This window comes from Monodon monoceros, unplaced genomic scaffold (genome assembly GCF_005190385.1).
Source record: "Monodon monoceros isolate NGI ecotype Baffin Bay Population unplaced genomic scaffold, NGI_Narwhal_1 Super_Scaffold_1, whole genome shotgun sequence".
Taxonomy (NCBI): domain Eukaryota; kingdom Metazoa; phylum Chordata; class Mammalia; order Artiodactyla; family Monodontidae; genus Monodon; species Monodon monoceros.
In genome coordinates this window covers 78,557,419-78,575,240 of record NW_021703765.1, presented here as the reverse complement: position 1 = coordinate 78,575,240, position 17,822 = coordinate 78,557,419, and the positions used below count along the sequence as shown (strand labels likewise).

At 42.0% G+C, this 17,822-nt stretch overlaps 1 protein-coding gene across 1 annotated transcript in view; it reads right to left on the bottom strand.

Moving 5' to 3' along the window:
- PPTC7 (PTC7 protein phosphatase homolog) overlaps nucleotides 1-12,749 on the bottom strand; it is a 38,704-nt gene extending 25,955 nt beyond the window's left edge. The window contains exon 1 of the mRNA XM_029229932.1: nucleotides 12,246-12,749. Within this exon, the coding sequence (XP_029085765.1) occupies nucleotides 12,246-12,468 (223 nt within the window). The 5' untranslated portion in view covers nucleotides 12,469-12,749. The remainder of the gene's footprint in view (nucleotides 1-12,245) is intronic.
- Nucleotides 12,750-17,822: the final 5,073 nt, after the last annotated feature.

Below are 17,822 nucleotides of genomic sequence, written 5' to 3'. Positions count from 1 at the left end.
AGATAAATTAAAACAAAAAAAGGCCAAATAACAGTATATAGACCGGTCTGCCCTGTAGCAATCAGAAAAAAAGTCTTTGATCAGTGTTGGCTGCAAGCTCTACAAACACTGGTCTATGGTCACAATAAAAAGACAATTCCCACTCATATATAATGTTTAAAAGATGAGGGCTTCCCTGGTGGCACAGTGGTTGAGAGTCCGCCTGCCAATGCAGGGGACACGGGTTCGTGCCCCGGTCCGGGAAGATCCCACATGCCACGGAGCGGCTGGGCATGTGAGCCATGGCCGCTGAGCCTGCGCGTCCAGAGCCTGCGCTCCGCACGGGAGAGGCCGCAACAGTGAGAGGCCCGCGTACCGCAAAAAAAAAAAAGATGAGTGGTCCATTCAGCTTTTCTGGTCACACATCCACCACCATTCAATATTCCATTAAACATTTAAACAGCAACATTTCCAAGCACTAAGGGACAAATCTATATTTGTCTCCAAAAAAATAAACGAAGAAAAAAAAGATTCATCTGCACCTTGAAAAAATAAATTATTTTCCAGAACTGACTCTGAAGTAACCTTATTTAACAAATACCTCTTAAGTGCCTGCTGCCTACTGTGTGAAAAAATAAATTATTTTCCAGAACTGACTCTGAAGTAACCTTATTTAACAAATACCTCTTAAGTGCCTGCTGCCTACTGTGTGCCAGAAATTTCTTAGAAATTTCTCATTTTAAATGGGAAATCTTATAATGACAACCAACACATAAATGCTAGTGGGCCTAACCCTCTCCCTAGGTCACTACAATAACAGCAGCGCCTGTATCATGACTTTCCTGTCTCCTTTCTCCCACTCCGTAATGTGATCCCCTTCAGGGCTGAGTCTTTTTCATACTGGTAACGTCTTTCATTCTGGAGTGTTAGCCCGGTTCCTGGCACAACAGTTCTCAATTCTTGCTGCACATTGAGATTACCTGTGGAACCCAAGCCCTACCTCCTGAGCCAGTGTGCCCAGGGTAGGCCTGGGCCTTGTAACAAAGCATAAAAATCCAAACTATACAGGTGATTCTAATGAGACTCACTGTCAGAGCACTAAGGACTCAATAAAGACCAGCTGGATCCAAGCATGCCACGAACCAGATGATTCTACCTCTGAAATGTCTCTGCTACCCTGTTTTCAATTCCCAAAGTTTTGATTCTTCTCTTGCATTTCCTAACCTGATTAATGGCAGCCCAAACCACCCCACACTTCCAGCCTAGAAACCTTAAAGAAGCTTCCAGAAGCAAAACCTCAAAATCAACTCCAATTTCTCTTTCTCTTTCACCCTCTTCGTCCAGTTATCACTAAGTCCTGTTGATTCTTTGTCTGCAATGTGCCTGAAGCCCAATTACTTTCCAGTACCCTAAGTTAAAGCCCATTCCAGCTCAGACTATTTCAGTAGCTTCCTAATTGATCTTTTGCCTCCTGTTCTCCCATTACACCCTCTTTATCTTTTTTTTAAACAAGATTGCTATGTCCATATTACACTTCTAGTCAAATACCTTCCATGTATATACACTTATTTACTTGTATTTCTAAGAACATTCTCTAGAAGAATATACAAGAAACTGATAACACTGGTTTCTTTTGGGAGAGGAACTTTTGCAGCTAGGAGACATGGGTAGAGGGAGACTTTATGCACCCTTTTGAATTTTGAATACCTTTTCAATTTTGTACCATCTAAATGTGCTGCTTCTTCAGAAAAAAACAAACTAAACCCCAAACAACAAAAGCAAAACCATCTCCTATAGCTTCTACCAAAACCAAAAAACGAAACAACACCCAATATGGCAACTGTGACCTTTGACAATTTGGTCTTAACCTGTTTTCTAACATCAATTCTCAACCATCCTCCCAATGCCACCCCACCAGCCCAAACTACTCTCTAGCTACAAAACAGCTGTAGTTTGGGAAGTCTTCTACTGTGCATTTGCTGATCCCTCAATCTGGAGAGCCTTGCCAATCTTCTCCTCACTTGCCTCAGTTTATTGAAAAACCCATCTCTTGGGGCCTGACTCCATGCTTCCACAATATCTAACGTTTCTGTTCCTGTGCATATGTGTACCTTCTCCCCCAGACCGTGAAACTGCAAGGCTAAAGTCTATTTTGATCGTGGTCTTTTCCCCAGCACCTGTCAAGGACTAACAGGAAACAACCAGTAAACAATGAATTCAGTTGACTGTACTGATAAGTTAGAATACCAACATTCTGATAAAGCAACTTTCATCTGAGAACTACAAAAAGAGAATGAACCCACTGGGGATAAGGGTGGGGGGGGCAGGGATAAACTGGGAGATTGGGATTGACATATATACATTACTATATATAAAACAGATTAACTAGTAAGAACCTACTGCATAGCACAGGGAACTCTATTCAACACTCTGTAATGGCCTATATGGGAAAGGAATCTAAAGAGTGGATATATGTATAACATTCACTTTGCTGTATACCTGAAACTAACATAACATTGTAAATCAACTATACCCCAATAAAAATTTAAAAAAAAAAAAAAAAGAAAGAGAGAGAGAGAGAGAATGAACCATTATCTCATCCTAGAGTTGCACAAGGTGTTGTGCCCTCTTCTCACAGACTGTTAAAATAAGGCTGGATGGAAAGAGCCTTGAAAAGGAGTCTTGGAGATGACACAGCTCCCAGCTTTCTTTGCCACTAACTGGCTGTAGGACACTGGCTGTAGGACACTGGACACTGGCCAAATAACTTCTCTAAACTTTAGTTTTCTCATCTGTGAAAGAAAGGGCAGGAGGACAAATTCTCTCGAGAGTTCCTTTTTCTAAGATATAAGATTCTGGGATTCTAAGTCACATTGCAAGAAAAGGGAGCCTGTTTTAGAAACTCTTTATAAAATAAAAGCTAACAGATGCAGCTATATTTTACTTTTCATATACAATAGTGAATTTACTGCATGAACTAGTTTTGAAACAAAGGCTCCATTTCAGGCTTCTCAATTTATCCTTTCCCCTTAGTACACCAACTTATGTATGTTTTCAGAGAAGTTTTGATAATGATCCAGAGGGTAAAAACACTGCCCCCATGCCCTTTTACTTCAGTTTTAACCACCAGACTAGAATGTTGGAAAAGTTTTTTTCTCCTTTAGGCCACTGACAAAAAGTCAGGCCAACCATTTCTCAATTTGAAATTCTGATGAAAGAATAAAAGATAGTTATAGATTAATTGGCTTCACTGAATTCAGACAATCTGTAAATTATTTAATATGTATGTATAGAATGTATTCACAAAACACACCAAAGACCACTGATTGTTCAGTGAATTCAGGGTACATGAACAAGAAAATAAGATCAACATTGCAGCTCAAGAACCAAGAGAAGTGAATTTTTAAAAACAATACATGCATAAATGACACCTCTGTTTAGACTTTCTCATTTCATAGAAACACTGATGACCATATTACCAATTAGTATTCAAACTAGAGGCCAGGAGCAGTTTTCCAGCTCTAATGTAAATAGCTCAAATCTATTTTCTTATTCAAAACTGCTATCCAAACATTGATGTGAAAACAGAAGCATTTTTTGTTGGCTTCATTCAGCACAGCTAACCTTTTGCATCTACCTCAAATGACAGCACAGACAAATTTTGATAAGTCAAAAAACCTACTGGAGATGGCATCCTTGAAAGATCAAAATGTACAGTCACAGTAGTGCAAAAAGAAAGAAGTTTCCTCTTCATGAGGGAATGAGTAAAAAGAAATGAGTAAAAGAAAAATCAGTGCAAAAATGTGTTGGAACTGGCTTGAGTCAAAATAGTACTCGGTCCCTCAACAGAAAGCACTCTTTGTAGTAAGTCACTTTTGCAGTCTCTGGCAAAGTTTTTGCAGTCATTTTGTAACCCTTGGGATTCATACCAACAATTCAATCCGTCCTAGAACTGTTCACCAGCTACAAACTTACTCACCTCAAAAACAACTGTTTAAGAACCTAGTAAACTTATAAATTGTTAAATGTGACAGACTCAAGATCAACAATAAGCTTACTGATGAGAGTAATTTCATAGCAAATGGAAACATATAAATTAGTATAACCTTTCTGGAGGGAGCTACACTAATATTTAAATCAGAAACCTTTCAAAAGTTCACAGCCTTTGACTCAGGAACTCCTCTTCAAGGAATTTATCCTAAGGAAATACTTACAGGTAGAGGTATTCACTCTAGTGTTACTTGTAACAGAAAATTGGAAATAATCTAAATAACTAAAAATAGAGGGCTTCATGGACTATATACACAGTAAAATATGATAGCTATGCTTATTATGGAAGTATGCTCAAGCTACATTACATTACAATAACATTACAGAGCAGAATACACACTAACCCAATCTTATTTACTAATATGTATACATACAATTGTATATACACAAAGGCTAGAGGAAACCATACTGACTATAACTGAGTTATGAGTTACAGGTATTTTACACCGTGCTTTTGTGAACATGTATTACTTTTTTTTTTTTTAATTTATTTTATTTATTTATTTTTGGCTCCGTTGGGGCTTCGTTGCTGCGCGTGGGCTTTCTCTAGTTGTGTTGAGCGGGGGTTGCTCTTTGTTCTGGTGCGTGGGCTTCTCATTGCAGTGGCTTCTCTTGTTGCGGAGCAAGGGCTCTAGGCGCGCAGGCTTCAGTAGTTGCGGCACACGGGCTCAGCAGTTGTGGCTCGTGGGCTCTAGAGCACAGGCTCATTAGTAGTGGCGCACAGGCTTAGTTGCTCCGCGGCATGTGGGATCTTCCCGGACCAGGTCTCGAACCCGTGTCCCCTGCATTGGCAGGCGGATTCTTAACCACTGCGCCACCAGGGAAGCCCCATGTATTACTTTTATAAGCGCAAAACAAAACCATTTATTTAAAAGCACTTGATGCACAAGAGAAAACTTAGGTTCAAGTCCCAGCTTTGATACTAACCTTACTGATGAGTCAGCCTCATAGATGAGGAAATAGATGCAGATTAAGCAGAAATAAGAGCAACTATTTCATAGTTAAAAGATTAAATAAGGTAAAATATAAAAATACACTGTAAAATCTAGGGACTTCCCTGGTGGTGCAGTGTTTAAGAATCCACCTGCCAACGCAGGGGACACAGGTTCGAGCCCTGATCCCGGAAGATTCCACATGCCGCGGAGCAACTAAGCCCAAGAGCCACAACTACTAAAGCCCGCACGCCTAGAGCCCACGCTCCGCAACAAGAGAAGCCACCGCAATGAGAAGCCCGCCCACAGCAACGAAGAGTAGCCCCCACTCTCTGCAACTAGAGAAAAGCCCTCGCGCAGCAACGAAGACCCAACGCAGCCAAAAAAAATAAGTAAAATCTAAAGCACTGTATATGTATAAAACACTGGTAAGTTGAACCATATTTTGTGTCAGATATTGAATAAATGTTTAGGAGAAAACAGAGTGAAGTATTTTCCACTCTTTAAAGAAAAGGTTCTGCTCCCTCACCCCCACCCCATCCACCGAAATCCTGTTTCGGATCCCATTCAAAAATATTTAGCATCTTTTCTTCTTTAAAATTTTAAACTGAAAGATCCGTGCCACTTGTCAACTCAAGTTTAAATGAGTAAGTGTGTGTTATCAGCCCAATGCCTCCTGCAGTTGGTCAGCTTTTGCAAAAAAGTTTTGATTTATGATGCAATTCTGTAAACTGTGAATTGCTTAATAACAGGAAACAAATGATTTTAGACCTCAGAGAGATAGAAAACTATCAGATTTTTAAAATATTTGACAACTCTCAAACAAGATAGATCACTGAATTTTATTACTAATGATAAAAATTAGGATCTAGGTAACCAGTTCTTAAAATGAGACCAAAAGTTATCACTAATTTTGAAAGGCAAACCCACAAGGCACACCATTTTTCAACTGACTAGAAAAGTAAAATTTCTTTAGAAAGAAACTGTCAACTTACCTTTCCAAAGCATTTCCCTAAAAATTCTGAACCTAAAGCCCCAGGTAAGGCCTCTCTAAAAGGCACGGGGACCTATATAAAATGAATTTGCCATTTAGTTTGAAGTTGACATAAACGTTTATTCAAACCTGACATAGGCGTTTATTCAAAGGACATGGTTGTAGGTCAAATACTCTGACCTGGTGTAGTACTTCTTGAGTCACACATAAGTACAAACTCCATTTGGATACTGTTGCAACCATTCAGGTTATGTATTGCCCAGTTCCAGAAAGCAGTGCTAAAGTTCAGGAACAGCCTCCTCCAATCCAGGTTCTCCCAACTCCCTCAACACCCTGCCCCCCCCCCAAAAAAACCCACAGCACAACCAGTTAACATCTACATCTTATCTTCTGCTACAATTTAAAATCTTTTAACAAAAGTATATTTTCTAAAAAAGTATAAACAGTCATGCTTTTAAAATGCAATTACTTGCTCTATAAAAAAAAGATTTATCCAGATTCCTTTAAGGAGATTATTAACAAATTGAGAGAGAAGCTGGAAGTTAGGAAAATTTAAAACTAAGCTCAAGTATTTCTAGATTAAAGACTGAACAAAGGAAAAGTAGTTCTGACAGTATAACAAATGAGGAAATGACTTTAAAAATAATGTGCCTTATAAGAACCTTATGAAAAGTACAATATATAGCAAAATGAGAAAAATATTGGGGAGCAGGAGTTTAAGAAACAAACAGCAAAATTCCTCTATCCATCAACCCTATAATCTATTTATTACAGAATGACAGAATACTCAGAAGAGTCAGAGGACTAGTCAGTGGCTATTTGTCAGTAGCTTCTTAAACCCTGATGTTTCTGAGTCCTAGAAGGCTCATTTACTGAACCCACAACTCTCACACTTCCTTAACATTCCACAATTTTCTCTTGAAAGCACACAGATTATTATGAAATCCAGCATATTTAAAGTACTGATTGATCTCAGAACTTACATATTTGATTGCTGACATTTAAAAAAGATTTCCCCCTCTATTAAATAATTATATTAATGATATATAAACATTATATATTAATGATATAAAATATATAAAAAACAACTATATTGCTCATAAAGTTACAATATGACCCAATGATTCCATTTCTAGGTATATACCCAAGAGAATACATATGTTCACAAAAAAGCCTATACATAAATGTGTCACAGCAGCACTATTCACAACAGCCAAAAAAGTGGAAACAACCCAATGTCCATTAATAGATCAATTTTTTTAACGTGGTATATCCATACAATGGAATATTATTCAGCCATAAAAAGGAATGAAGTACTGATACATGGTACAATGTGGGTAAATCTTGAAAATCTTATGCTAAGTGAAAAAAGCCAGACACAAAAGACAGCATATTATATGATTCCATTTATATGAAACGTCCAGAATAGGCAATCTGTAGAGTCAGAATCTACTTTCTGTTGCCAGGGATTGAGGGAGGGGAGTTGGGAAGTGACTGCTAATAGGTAGGAGTTTTCTTTTGGGGTGATGAATACATTCTGGAACTAGTTAGTGGTGGTGGCTGCACAACCTTGTGAATGTTGTGCTACTGAATTTTTCACTTTAAAAGGTAAATGTTATGGCAGGTGAAAAAAATTCAGTCAGGGTTATGTCTGCTGTCAACAGGTGGATCAGACTGAATTTTGACTTTCAGAAAATTATGACTATATAATGAGACTAGTTTCCTGACACAGCTTGAAATCTAGATGAGGAAAATTCGAAAGAGGGCTTCTTGAAAGGTTGAAATTAACATGCACACACACTCTCCCAAGGTGACTAGTACTTTGTTAAAAGGACAACTCACTTTCAGATATAGAGGTTCTACCAAATACATTAAAATTACCATGACTGCTGGAAAACATCAAATTCTGCCTAATCAATTCACTTCCTAAATAAAATTTTTATCTTTATATTGTTTGTGTAATCCTCATACCTTAAGATAACTACTTTTTTCTTTTCTTTTGGCCATGCCTCGTGGCTTGCAGGATCTTAGTTCCCTGACCAGGGATTGAACCTGTACCCCTAGCAGTGGAAGCACGGAGTCTTAAACACTAGACCGCCAGGGAATTCCCAAGACAACTACTTTTAAGACTGTATTACTCACAAATACACTTCAAATTCCTGGCCACAATCAAAGTTATATCTAAAGGCTAGAATTTTTCATTTCTTTTTAAGGTTTCAAGTTAATCAAGCTTAAATAAACATTGTGCAGTTTTAAAAGAATTACTTTACAAGTCAGTATTCAGAAGTCAGAACTTACATGGCATACACCATGCTGTCTTTTTTCCAATAAACTGTTGTTTAGTATGCAGAGGAGTTTTTTTGCACTGTAGTGAGTCATAGAGTGAATAAAGAAGTTGTACACACACACACATCCCCATACCCTTGAGCAAGAAAAGCATTACCAGAACGCTTTAACAGTACCAGAAGACAGATGGGTTTTGAATTCACCTATCTTGTCAAGAAAACTTAACCAGTGGTGTAACGGAAAGAGGACTGGAATGGGGTATCTTGGTGCTAGTCCTAATTCTGCCCTTAACTAGTGGAGTAACCTTAGCAGAGTGATTTGACCCTCTGTTGTGTCTTCAGTAAAATGAAAGAATTGGATTCCAACGTTCCTAAGTCTTACAACTCTCAACAGTCTTTGATTCTATTGTTAATTGGCTTAGGGCTGTGGGAGGCCCAGCAGTTACACGCTAGGCAGTTCTCATATTTTTACGTACTTAGGCAACCATGCCATATAGAGTAATAAGAGAACTCAGTATTAGTCACAGGGAAGAAGGAAAAAGAAAAGTGCGCATAGCTCCTGCTGGTACTGGTTTACTCCTGTTGGACCTAATAAAGAGAAAGCACCTTTGCCAATTTTCCAGGGGATAGGAGTAGTTCTTATGTCTCACCACACCCACCATAGTTGGTTTTTCCTAAAAGAAATCCAGTGGGACTCTACAAAAATGTTGTGAAGCACCAAGTACTTTTAGTCACTGCATGACTAATACAACAGATCAATTCTAAATTAAAGAAATAAATCAGCTTTCTCTTTCTAATACAAAAGAAATAAACAGCTTTCATTCCAAACAAAGAGTCCTAGATGACCACAGTGAGTTGCACAGATAACTTAGCGATAAACACAGTGTCAACCCAAAGAAAATGAATTATCTACAGAACTAGAAGGTTCAAAGCACTGAGGTTCAACATAACATTATTATTCGACATAGCCTTTTTTTTTTTTGGCCCCTCCGCACAGCTTGTCGGATCGCAGTTCCCCGACCAGTGATGGAACACAGGTCACGGCAGTGACAGCACCAAATCCTAACCACTAGGCCACCAGGGAACTCCCTCCACATAGCCCTTTAATGACATTCATTTTACGACTCCAACTTCCAGAGTAAAAAGCAGTATTAAAAACTCACTGAGGGCTTCCCTGGTGGCACAGTGGTTGAGAGTCCGCCTGCCGATGCAAGGGACACGGGTTCGTGCCCCGGTCCGGGAAGATCTCACATGCCGCGGAGCGGCTGGACCCGTGAGCCATGGCCGCTGAGCCTGCGCGTCCGGAGCCTGTGCTCCGCAACGGGAGAGGCCACAACAGTGAGAGGCCCGCATACCGCAAAAAAAAAAAAAACTCACTGAGACTCATCACCTCTTTCACAGCAAGAGATAATCAGACCTGCCTGGGATGGGATGGTGTCAATAAAACAGAAGTCACCATCATACAGACTGGATTGTGGAAACCAAAGATCAAATGAGGCCAACTCAGAAGTTGTATCAGGTGGCTCCCAAGAAGGCTTTCTGGAAGAACTCCTCCATAACAGTCCTAGCTAGAGAACCTGTGTTCCCTGATTTGCATGCAACTTTCTCTCTTAAAACGGCTCTTTGTCAAATATGGCCACAGACCACATAAGCAATCATCTGTCTGGTTATGCCTAGCAACATTCCTTTCAAGAGGGGTACAGAGCTGTAGTTCTTAATCTAGTACCCCTTCATGGACCTCTAGGTGGCACATGGATGGACTTCACGGGGTCAGTGAAGTCCCCAAGGACCTATGCAAACTTTTGTCTCTCTGCACATTTTGGGGGCAAAAGAGCCCTTGGGCAGTAAACCAAGAGGCTGTGAACCAAGGAAAGTTAAGAACCACTGGTGGTTTAGAGACAGATGTAAAACAGAACAAATCTCCTGACGGTGCCCATGTAAATAAGACAGGAAGTAATGCCCATTATTTGAGATGCAAAATAACAAAGGGTGCTGTCTTTTCAAAACAAAAAGAAAATATGATATGATGGTCGGAAGTTCTTGAGGGTCAGGTATTCCACTCCCTTCATCCTCTAGTCTAGATGAGGAAAATGAGCTGAGAGGCTCTTTATCCAAAACCACAGATCACAGAGTGGCAAAGCTGAGCACCAAACCAGGCCAGGTTTCTGCCAGGATGGTATGTTTATACTTTTTTCAGAATGGTTTTGACCAAAATTTTCCTTATGAATACCCTACTCCATTAAGCAGGTAGCCTTCAAAAAATTTAAAATCAAGCTTCAGCCTAGAAATTTGACACATTAAAATATCCCCCAAATCATAAATCAAATCACAAATCTTTCAAATAAGCCAGCACATAGCAGATTTATAAGGCAGAACCTTAGTGGCTCAATATCCCCTATCCTGCTGCACTATAAGTGCGACTTGAAAAAGCAGCACAGGTCACAAGCTTCTAATTGTGAAGTGCCTCAACTGTAATGAAAAACGACAGCCACTGACAGACCTTTTAAAAAGATACCGAGTCAGGGTCAAGCTGACTTTAGAGTGGATTTGTAGGACTTCAATTTGCAAGTTCCCACAGGGAACTTTACTCAATACTCTGTAATGACCTATATGGGAAAAGAATCTAAAAAAAGAATGGGTATATGTGTAACTGATTCACTTTGCTGTAGAGCAGACACTAACGCAACACTGTCAATCAACTATACTCCAATAAAAATTAAAAAAAAAATTTGCAAGTTCCTTTCTGAGGAGTCTTAAGTGTTGCCTAAACACTAACTGATTTTTTTCAACCCAGGTAATGGAGACTTTCATGAATTAAACTGATAACCACTTTTCTAGTTCTATGTTCACAAACAGTACACGAGTAGAAGCAAAAATAATAGGCAGTTATTCTAAGACCAAATTAAAAAATAATTATGGTCATAAAGTTACAGGTCCATTTGTTCCAATGCCTAACTTTGCCTCAGAATATGAAATTTAAAGTAATCAAAATAATCTCACCTGAGAAGTGAAACCAAAGCGACATTTGAACCTAAGTTCAATGACAACATGTCCTTCAATTACAAAGGAAGTGCTTTATTTATTAAAAGAGATTTAACGGCATAGGAATCTATGGCATACGCACTGCCTCCAAAGACATACAATATGGTAAAGTTTCTGATCGCTTGTGAATTATATTTAGCCATTTCTGCAAGCTCTAACTCTAGACTCCCAAACCCTAAGGTGTAACTGGAATGGGCCATTGGAAGCACCTGTGGCCTTTAAAGGCTTTAACCAATTCTCAAGGCTTTCTTGGCCGCAGTCTAGAAGAGGGTTTGACCATTCTATTTTGGGTCAAGGAGACTCTCTTACACCCCAAGTGACCTCAAGTGGGCAAGATCAGTTTGGAAGAATGCACTGCGAGTGATTTTTCACCAGGCCAGCGGCCTCCGCTGCGAGACTTCCAAAAGGATGTAGATCTGGTCTCGATCGAGACGACGAAAGAATGCGGCTGGGCTGTGTGGGGCTCACGACAGCCAGTCGGCTCGGGATCCCGCTGCCCGCGGCCGGACTGTGGCGTCAGGAGCGTGAAGAAGCAGGGATCCCCGGGGCACGCAGAGGGAGGAGAGAGGAGAGAGGGCGGGAGCCAGAGCGAGGTTCGGAGACTGCAGGTGTCGCCGGGGGAGGGAACGAGATCGTCCGGGGCTGGCACTACCAAGTGACTAACAGTGCGGTTCCGGACTCGGGCAAACTGGTCACATTCTCAGGCTGTGTGACCTTGAGCGTGTGGCTCGCCCGCTTTGCGCCTCAATTTCCTCATCTCTAAAATGGGGGTTGTTCAAGCGGAAAACGCACCTTGGATCGCTTGGCAAGGCGCCTGGCACATAGTAAGCGCTCCGTACAAATGAGCTACTACTGGCTCTCGGGCTCCTCTTACCGCCCGGAGGAGCGAGGAAAGCCCCGAGCAGGGGAGTCCCCAGGAGGCGGATCCCGGGCTGGGAAGGGGGGACCTGGCCGGGCACTCACCGAGCACGTCTGCCGAGCGGTGCCGGGCTACGAAGCACGCATCGTCTCCGTAGCACGCGCCCTTCTTAAGGAGGCCCTTACGGAAGTCCTTGCCGAAGCCGCAGCCGGCCGTCACGAGCCCGTAGTCGCCGCCGCCGCTGCCGCCGGCCCTGGGGTCGGTCTGCGAAAGGCCGCCGAGCACGGCGCGGGCCACCAGTCGCCCGTACGAGAGGACCGAGAACATCGCCGCCGCCGCCCCCCCGAGGAGGCGGGGGGCCCGGGGAGCAGAAGGACGCGGAGGCCCGGAGCCGGCTCTCTCCTCAGCCGCAGCCGCGCCGCCGCCGGGACGCTCCTCAAGGCGGCGCGCAGTCGCCGCCGCCCCTTCCCGACGCGCGGGGCCTCGCACACGCTCCGCCGCGCGCACTGGAGCCAGAGCGAGGTCAGAACCGGCGGCTCCTCCGCCTCAGCCCGACTGGGGTCCCGGCTGCAGCCACCACTGCCGCCGCCATCTTCCACTCCGCTAGCGTGTTCCGGGCCTCGCCGGCAGCACCGCCCCCTTTGTGGCCACGCCTATAGCCCCGCCCACGGCCCGCTGCTTAGGCCCAAGCCCCGCCTCCTCGGCTCTGTGCCCTACGCAGCCACAGAGGTCGAGCGTGCGCAGAGGATGTGGACACAATATCTCTTGGGAGTTGTAGTCCAAGAGTTGTAGTCGCTTTTTTACTTCACTGCCTAGCTTCAAGGACCTAGGAGGATTCCCCAGACGCGGGACCTAAGTTAAAATACCGAGAATTACAGGTGGGCTGTTTTCTCCCCTGCTTTAACCATATCTTTTAAAAGCTATTGTTTTAAATAACGCCACTATTCCTTTAAAGAAAAACCTGGAAGAAAGTATCGGGTCACATATCATTATTCTGTAGTATATATATTAAGAAACTGAAGTACACTAATCTAGTGACACCTCCAGAACTTATATATTGGAAGGGTTTACGGGAGGCAATCTGTTTGGAAAGAAGAGCCGTTTTGCATAATGTTTAGGAAAATTCGAGAAAATACTATATGTTCCTATTAGACGGTTGGGTGAGGATGGAGGGTTAGTGATGGAGATTCAGGCACGGCCACTGCAGCCATGTCATACAGAAGTGTTTCAGACTTTCAGACGGTTCTGCCAAGTGGGGAATAAAAAATTCTAGGCCCCAAATTTCTTTGCCTCAAATCTTAATTTTCTTGAAGGTCCACCTAGCTAAACAGGTCTTCTCCCCACCTCTGACTTGGGTGCTCAGAGAGGTCATGCAGTGCCAAAGACTTGCAAAGATGAGGGCCCTGCCTCTCTCCTCCCACAGCTGCCACCTCTTCTCATCAGAAGGACAACTCTTAGCAAGAAAGGCAAAAAAAAAAAAAAAAAAAGAAAGGCAGCTCCCCTACTTTTTTTTTTAAGCTCTCAGCCCACCCTTAACAAAGACATCACAGTAGCCTTCTCCAGATTTTGACTAAGCAACCTTCTTCTGAAAATATTTAGGTTGAAAAATAACTAAATTTAATGGGTAGTTTGTAATGTAATGTGAAGATTAGCTCACCAAATTTGTGTAATATGTTTGTATGTGTGTATGAATGTACATTCAAATTACATACCATGCTGGTGGGACTGTACATAATCTACCCCCTGCATACCGCTCCACCGCATTTGGTCCTGTGCCCCCTTCACTAACTGGGCTCTAGTCATGCTCACAGTTGCCTCAGGGCCTTTGCTTTTGCTCTTCCTTCCACCCACTAGAATGTAATTCCATTACATGAGGGTCCTGTCCTCTTTCTTACTGTATCCCCAGAACATATGGGCACACAGTAAATACTTTAGTAAATAAATGAAAGAATGGGGCTTCCCTGGTGGCACAGTGGTTGAGAGTCCGCCTGCCGATGCAGGGGACACGGGTTCGTGCCCCGGTCCGGGAAGATCCCACATGCCGCGGAGCGGCTGGGCCCGTGAGCCATGGCCGCTGAGCCTGCGCGTCCGGAGCCTGTGCTCCGCAACGGGAGAGGGCACAGCAGTGAGAGGCCCGCGTACCGCAAAAATAAATAAATAAATAAATAAATAAATGAAAGAATGAATGAATATTTCACTATATCCTAAGCACCCCAAAGGCAAGGATCATTTGCCATTGTATTATTACAACTAACGGGCAATGTGTAAATGTTGAATAAAAGAAGGGATAATTGAATAGGAAGCATAAATAATATAAAAATAGTATTTGTTGAATAAAGGAATGACTGAATGAATGGATTCAGGAATAAAAGAAAACTGAGATTTGAGGCAAGTGATCTAATTTGGAATACTTTTTGGTTTTATTGAAACATAAATGTATATCACCGAGAAGCACTGGTCCTTTTCTAGTTCACTTTTGACAGAACTGTAGTTCCTCTGGGGAGTCCCATCTCATTCTATAAATGAATCTCTTTTATACCTTTTTAAATTCATCTAAAGACCTGTAAACCATCCACTCAAAGCACATTCCGTTATCCCAATTACTGTCATCATTAAACACTTTTGTGATTCACAGTGTGCTAAGTACTCTATATGTTTCTGTCCTTAAGGGTTTTCATCAAAATTGGACTGAACAAACCACTTCACATAATGAGTGGCATTTTGTCAAAGGTGTAGACAAAAAAAAGTTCATTTACTGGTTGAAAGATATAGCGATCCTAGGAATGCAGTTACACCTTGCTATTTTTTATGGCCCACAAGAATTGGAGAGCGCCCAGAATGAGGGGGTGGAGCTTTGTGGATCCTCTGCTTGGCATTTATGTCTGTGCCAGCTGTGCTAAAGGTTGTTCTTTCAAGCACACACCACTACCAAATCCCAGCCAGGATGTCAGGTAATTCTACCCCAAGGACAAACTTTTTAAAATAGCACGTCAACCCCTGTTCCTTGCCTCAATTAGACTGCTCCTACCTTTCATTTTCAGGGCATATATTACCTGATTTCCATGTCACTCACAAGAACCGGTTGGATGAGATGAGCAGCAACATAAGATGTGACTCTGACGCTGGTAACCTCTGCTCTGTTGGGGTGACTGTTTTCACAGTTAAATGATACGAGTGCCTTGAGTTTCCTGCAAATGAGTTTTCTGCAAATGAGTTGCTCTTCGGAGCACAATGTGAACAGAATCCTTTCTCAAAGATCCTTTGCACCTTTTCGGAAAGGAGAGGAGACAGGGCCTCATGTTCCCTTGAATCATTTATTCCAGAGCCAGTTCTAAAAAGTTTCACTATGTGGGGAAGCCAGGAGAGGGTACTTTGAAAAGAAAAAGAAAACCATCTTCCCCTGCCCTCCCCCAGGAGCACAATTCACTTGTGACATTTTGCTAGACTTAAAAAGCCCTAAGAGTTTTCTCCCTTAACAGAGTTACATTCCTAGCACTTCAAGGATTCCTGGGAGGTCACTTGTCACTCTCAGAAGCGAGCAAGTGGTGAAAATACTATCTGTGTTCCCAGAGCACCTCTATGGCATTAGGAAAGAGCTTTGCACTGGACTTACCCCCAGCACCTAAAAAAAGAAAAAAAAAAAGGCATGAATTCCCTAATGAGATTTTCTGCCACACTGGTACACTGATCTTGTCTGATTTCTTTCTGCTAACCTATTCAAAATGAGAATTAATTAGTTTCTCATCCTTGGTACTATTGACATTTGGGGCCAGATAATTCTTTACTGTAGGGGGCTGTCCTACACATTGAAGGGGGTTTAGCAGCATCCCTGACTTGTACCTACTAGATGCCAATAGAACACCTCACCCCCTAGTTGGGACAACCAAAAATGTTTCCAGAGTCTCCAGATATTGCCAAATGCCCCTGGGGGTGGGGGGCAGGTAAAATCACCCCCAATTTAGAACCACTGGGTTATACTGATGCCTTGCAAGTGAACAAATATTTGGGGAGCACTTGTTAAGTCTGAGGCTCTGGGCTAAGGATAAAAAACGTTGGTGCCTTCATGGCAGTCACAGTATTGACACAGAGGGTTAAAATTAAATAAATTTAGAGAGAAAATAAACACCACTGGTTGAAATAAAGGAGTGTGAGGAGGAGAAAGAGGACCCATTGGGGTGGGAGAACACTCAGGGCACCTCACAGAGGGTGACATTTGTGAGAGGCCTACATGGACAGAGGTCTGAGGAGGGGGTATAACCAATCCAAGTGAAAGAAATGGAAACTCAGCGAATGCAGAATGATTGGAGAACAAGTAGTCTAGTGCAGCTCAACCTTAGGGTTTGAATGAGGAATAATGAGAAATGGAGCTAGGAAAATAGTTTAGGAACTATTTAGCCATAAAAAGGAATGAAGTGCTGATACATGCCTCAACATAGAGGAACCTTGAAAACATTATACTTTTTTATTTTTAATATTTATTTACTTATTTATTTGGCTGCGTCGGGTCTTAGTTGTGGCACACAGGATCTTTTAGTTGCAGCATGTGAACTCTTAGTTGTGGCATGCAGGATCTAGACCACACATTGTATGATGCTATTTATATGAAATGTCCAGAATAGGCAAACCTCTAGAGACAGAAAGCAGATTAATAATTGCCAGAGGCTGGGAGGAGGGAGAATGGGAAATGATTGCTAATGGGTTTGGGGTTCCTCTTTGGGGGAATGAAAATGTTCTGGAATTAGTAGTAACGGTTGCATAATCTTATATATATACTAAAAAACAATGAACTGTACACTTTAAAAGAGTGAATTTTATGATATGTGAATACCTCAATTAAAAAAAATAGGACCTACTGCAGAGGGCCTTATATGTTAAGCTGAAGGTACTTAATGCTGGAGACAACGAGTCACCAAATGCTTTTAATATGCTAGTAATAATAATAAAATAATAAATAATATTATAATAAAATAATAAAACAAGAATAGTAATGAAAGTGAGAGCAATAGATACCATGGATTGAGCAATTCCTATGTGCATTACCTGTATGGTCTGCACTGACCACCTATTTACACATGAAAACACCCAACAGTCCCATCTGCATTTCACACAGGACTTATTTTGTTTATTGTTTGTTTCCTTCCTGACTAAAATGTACGTTCCATAGGAGCAGGGGATTTTGTGTATTTTATTCACTACTTTATCTCAAGGGTCCAGAACACTGACTAGCATACAATAGGTACTGAATAAATACGTAAGAAGTGAATGTTGTTGATTAAGAGAACCTTAGAGGTCACATAGAACAAGCAACTTGTTTTACAGCTGAGGAAAGGGGGGCAAATAACATGTTCCTCCCATAGGAATTTAATGGGTGGAGCTGGGCCAACTGGAGAGGTATCCAGGAGACTCTTGGTGCCTGCCCTGCAAAGCCCCTTTGAAGGCACTAGCCACAAGCTGTTCTTTCCATTGGACTTACCTTTCTTTGCATTGTGTGTGATGGTCATGTTTCTCCCACCTAGTATCCATTCCCCCCATCCGCTGAAAATAGTATTTTGATTCCTTGGAGGAATAATCCATGTTGGTTCATGTGGTTTGTGTGGAACTAGATGGCAGAGAGACGCATGACCCAGGTCTGACCAATCAGTGCACTGCATTCTCTTGGTCACGATTGGTCCAGTAGGAGA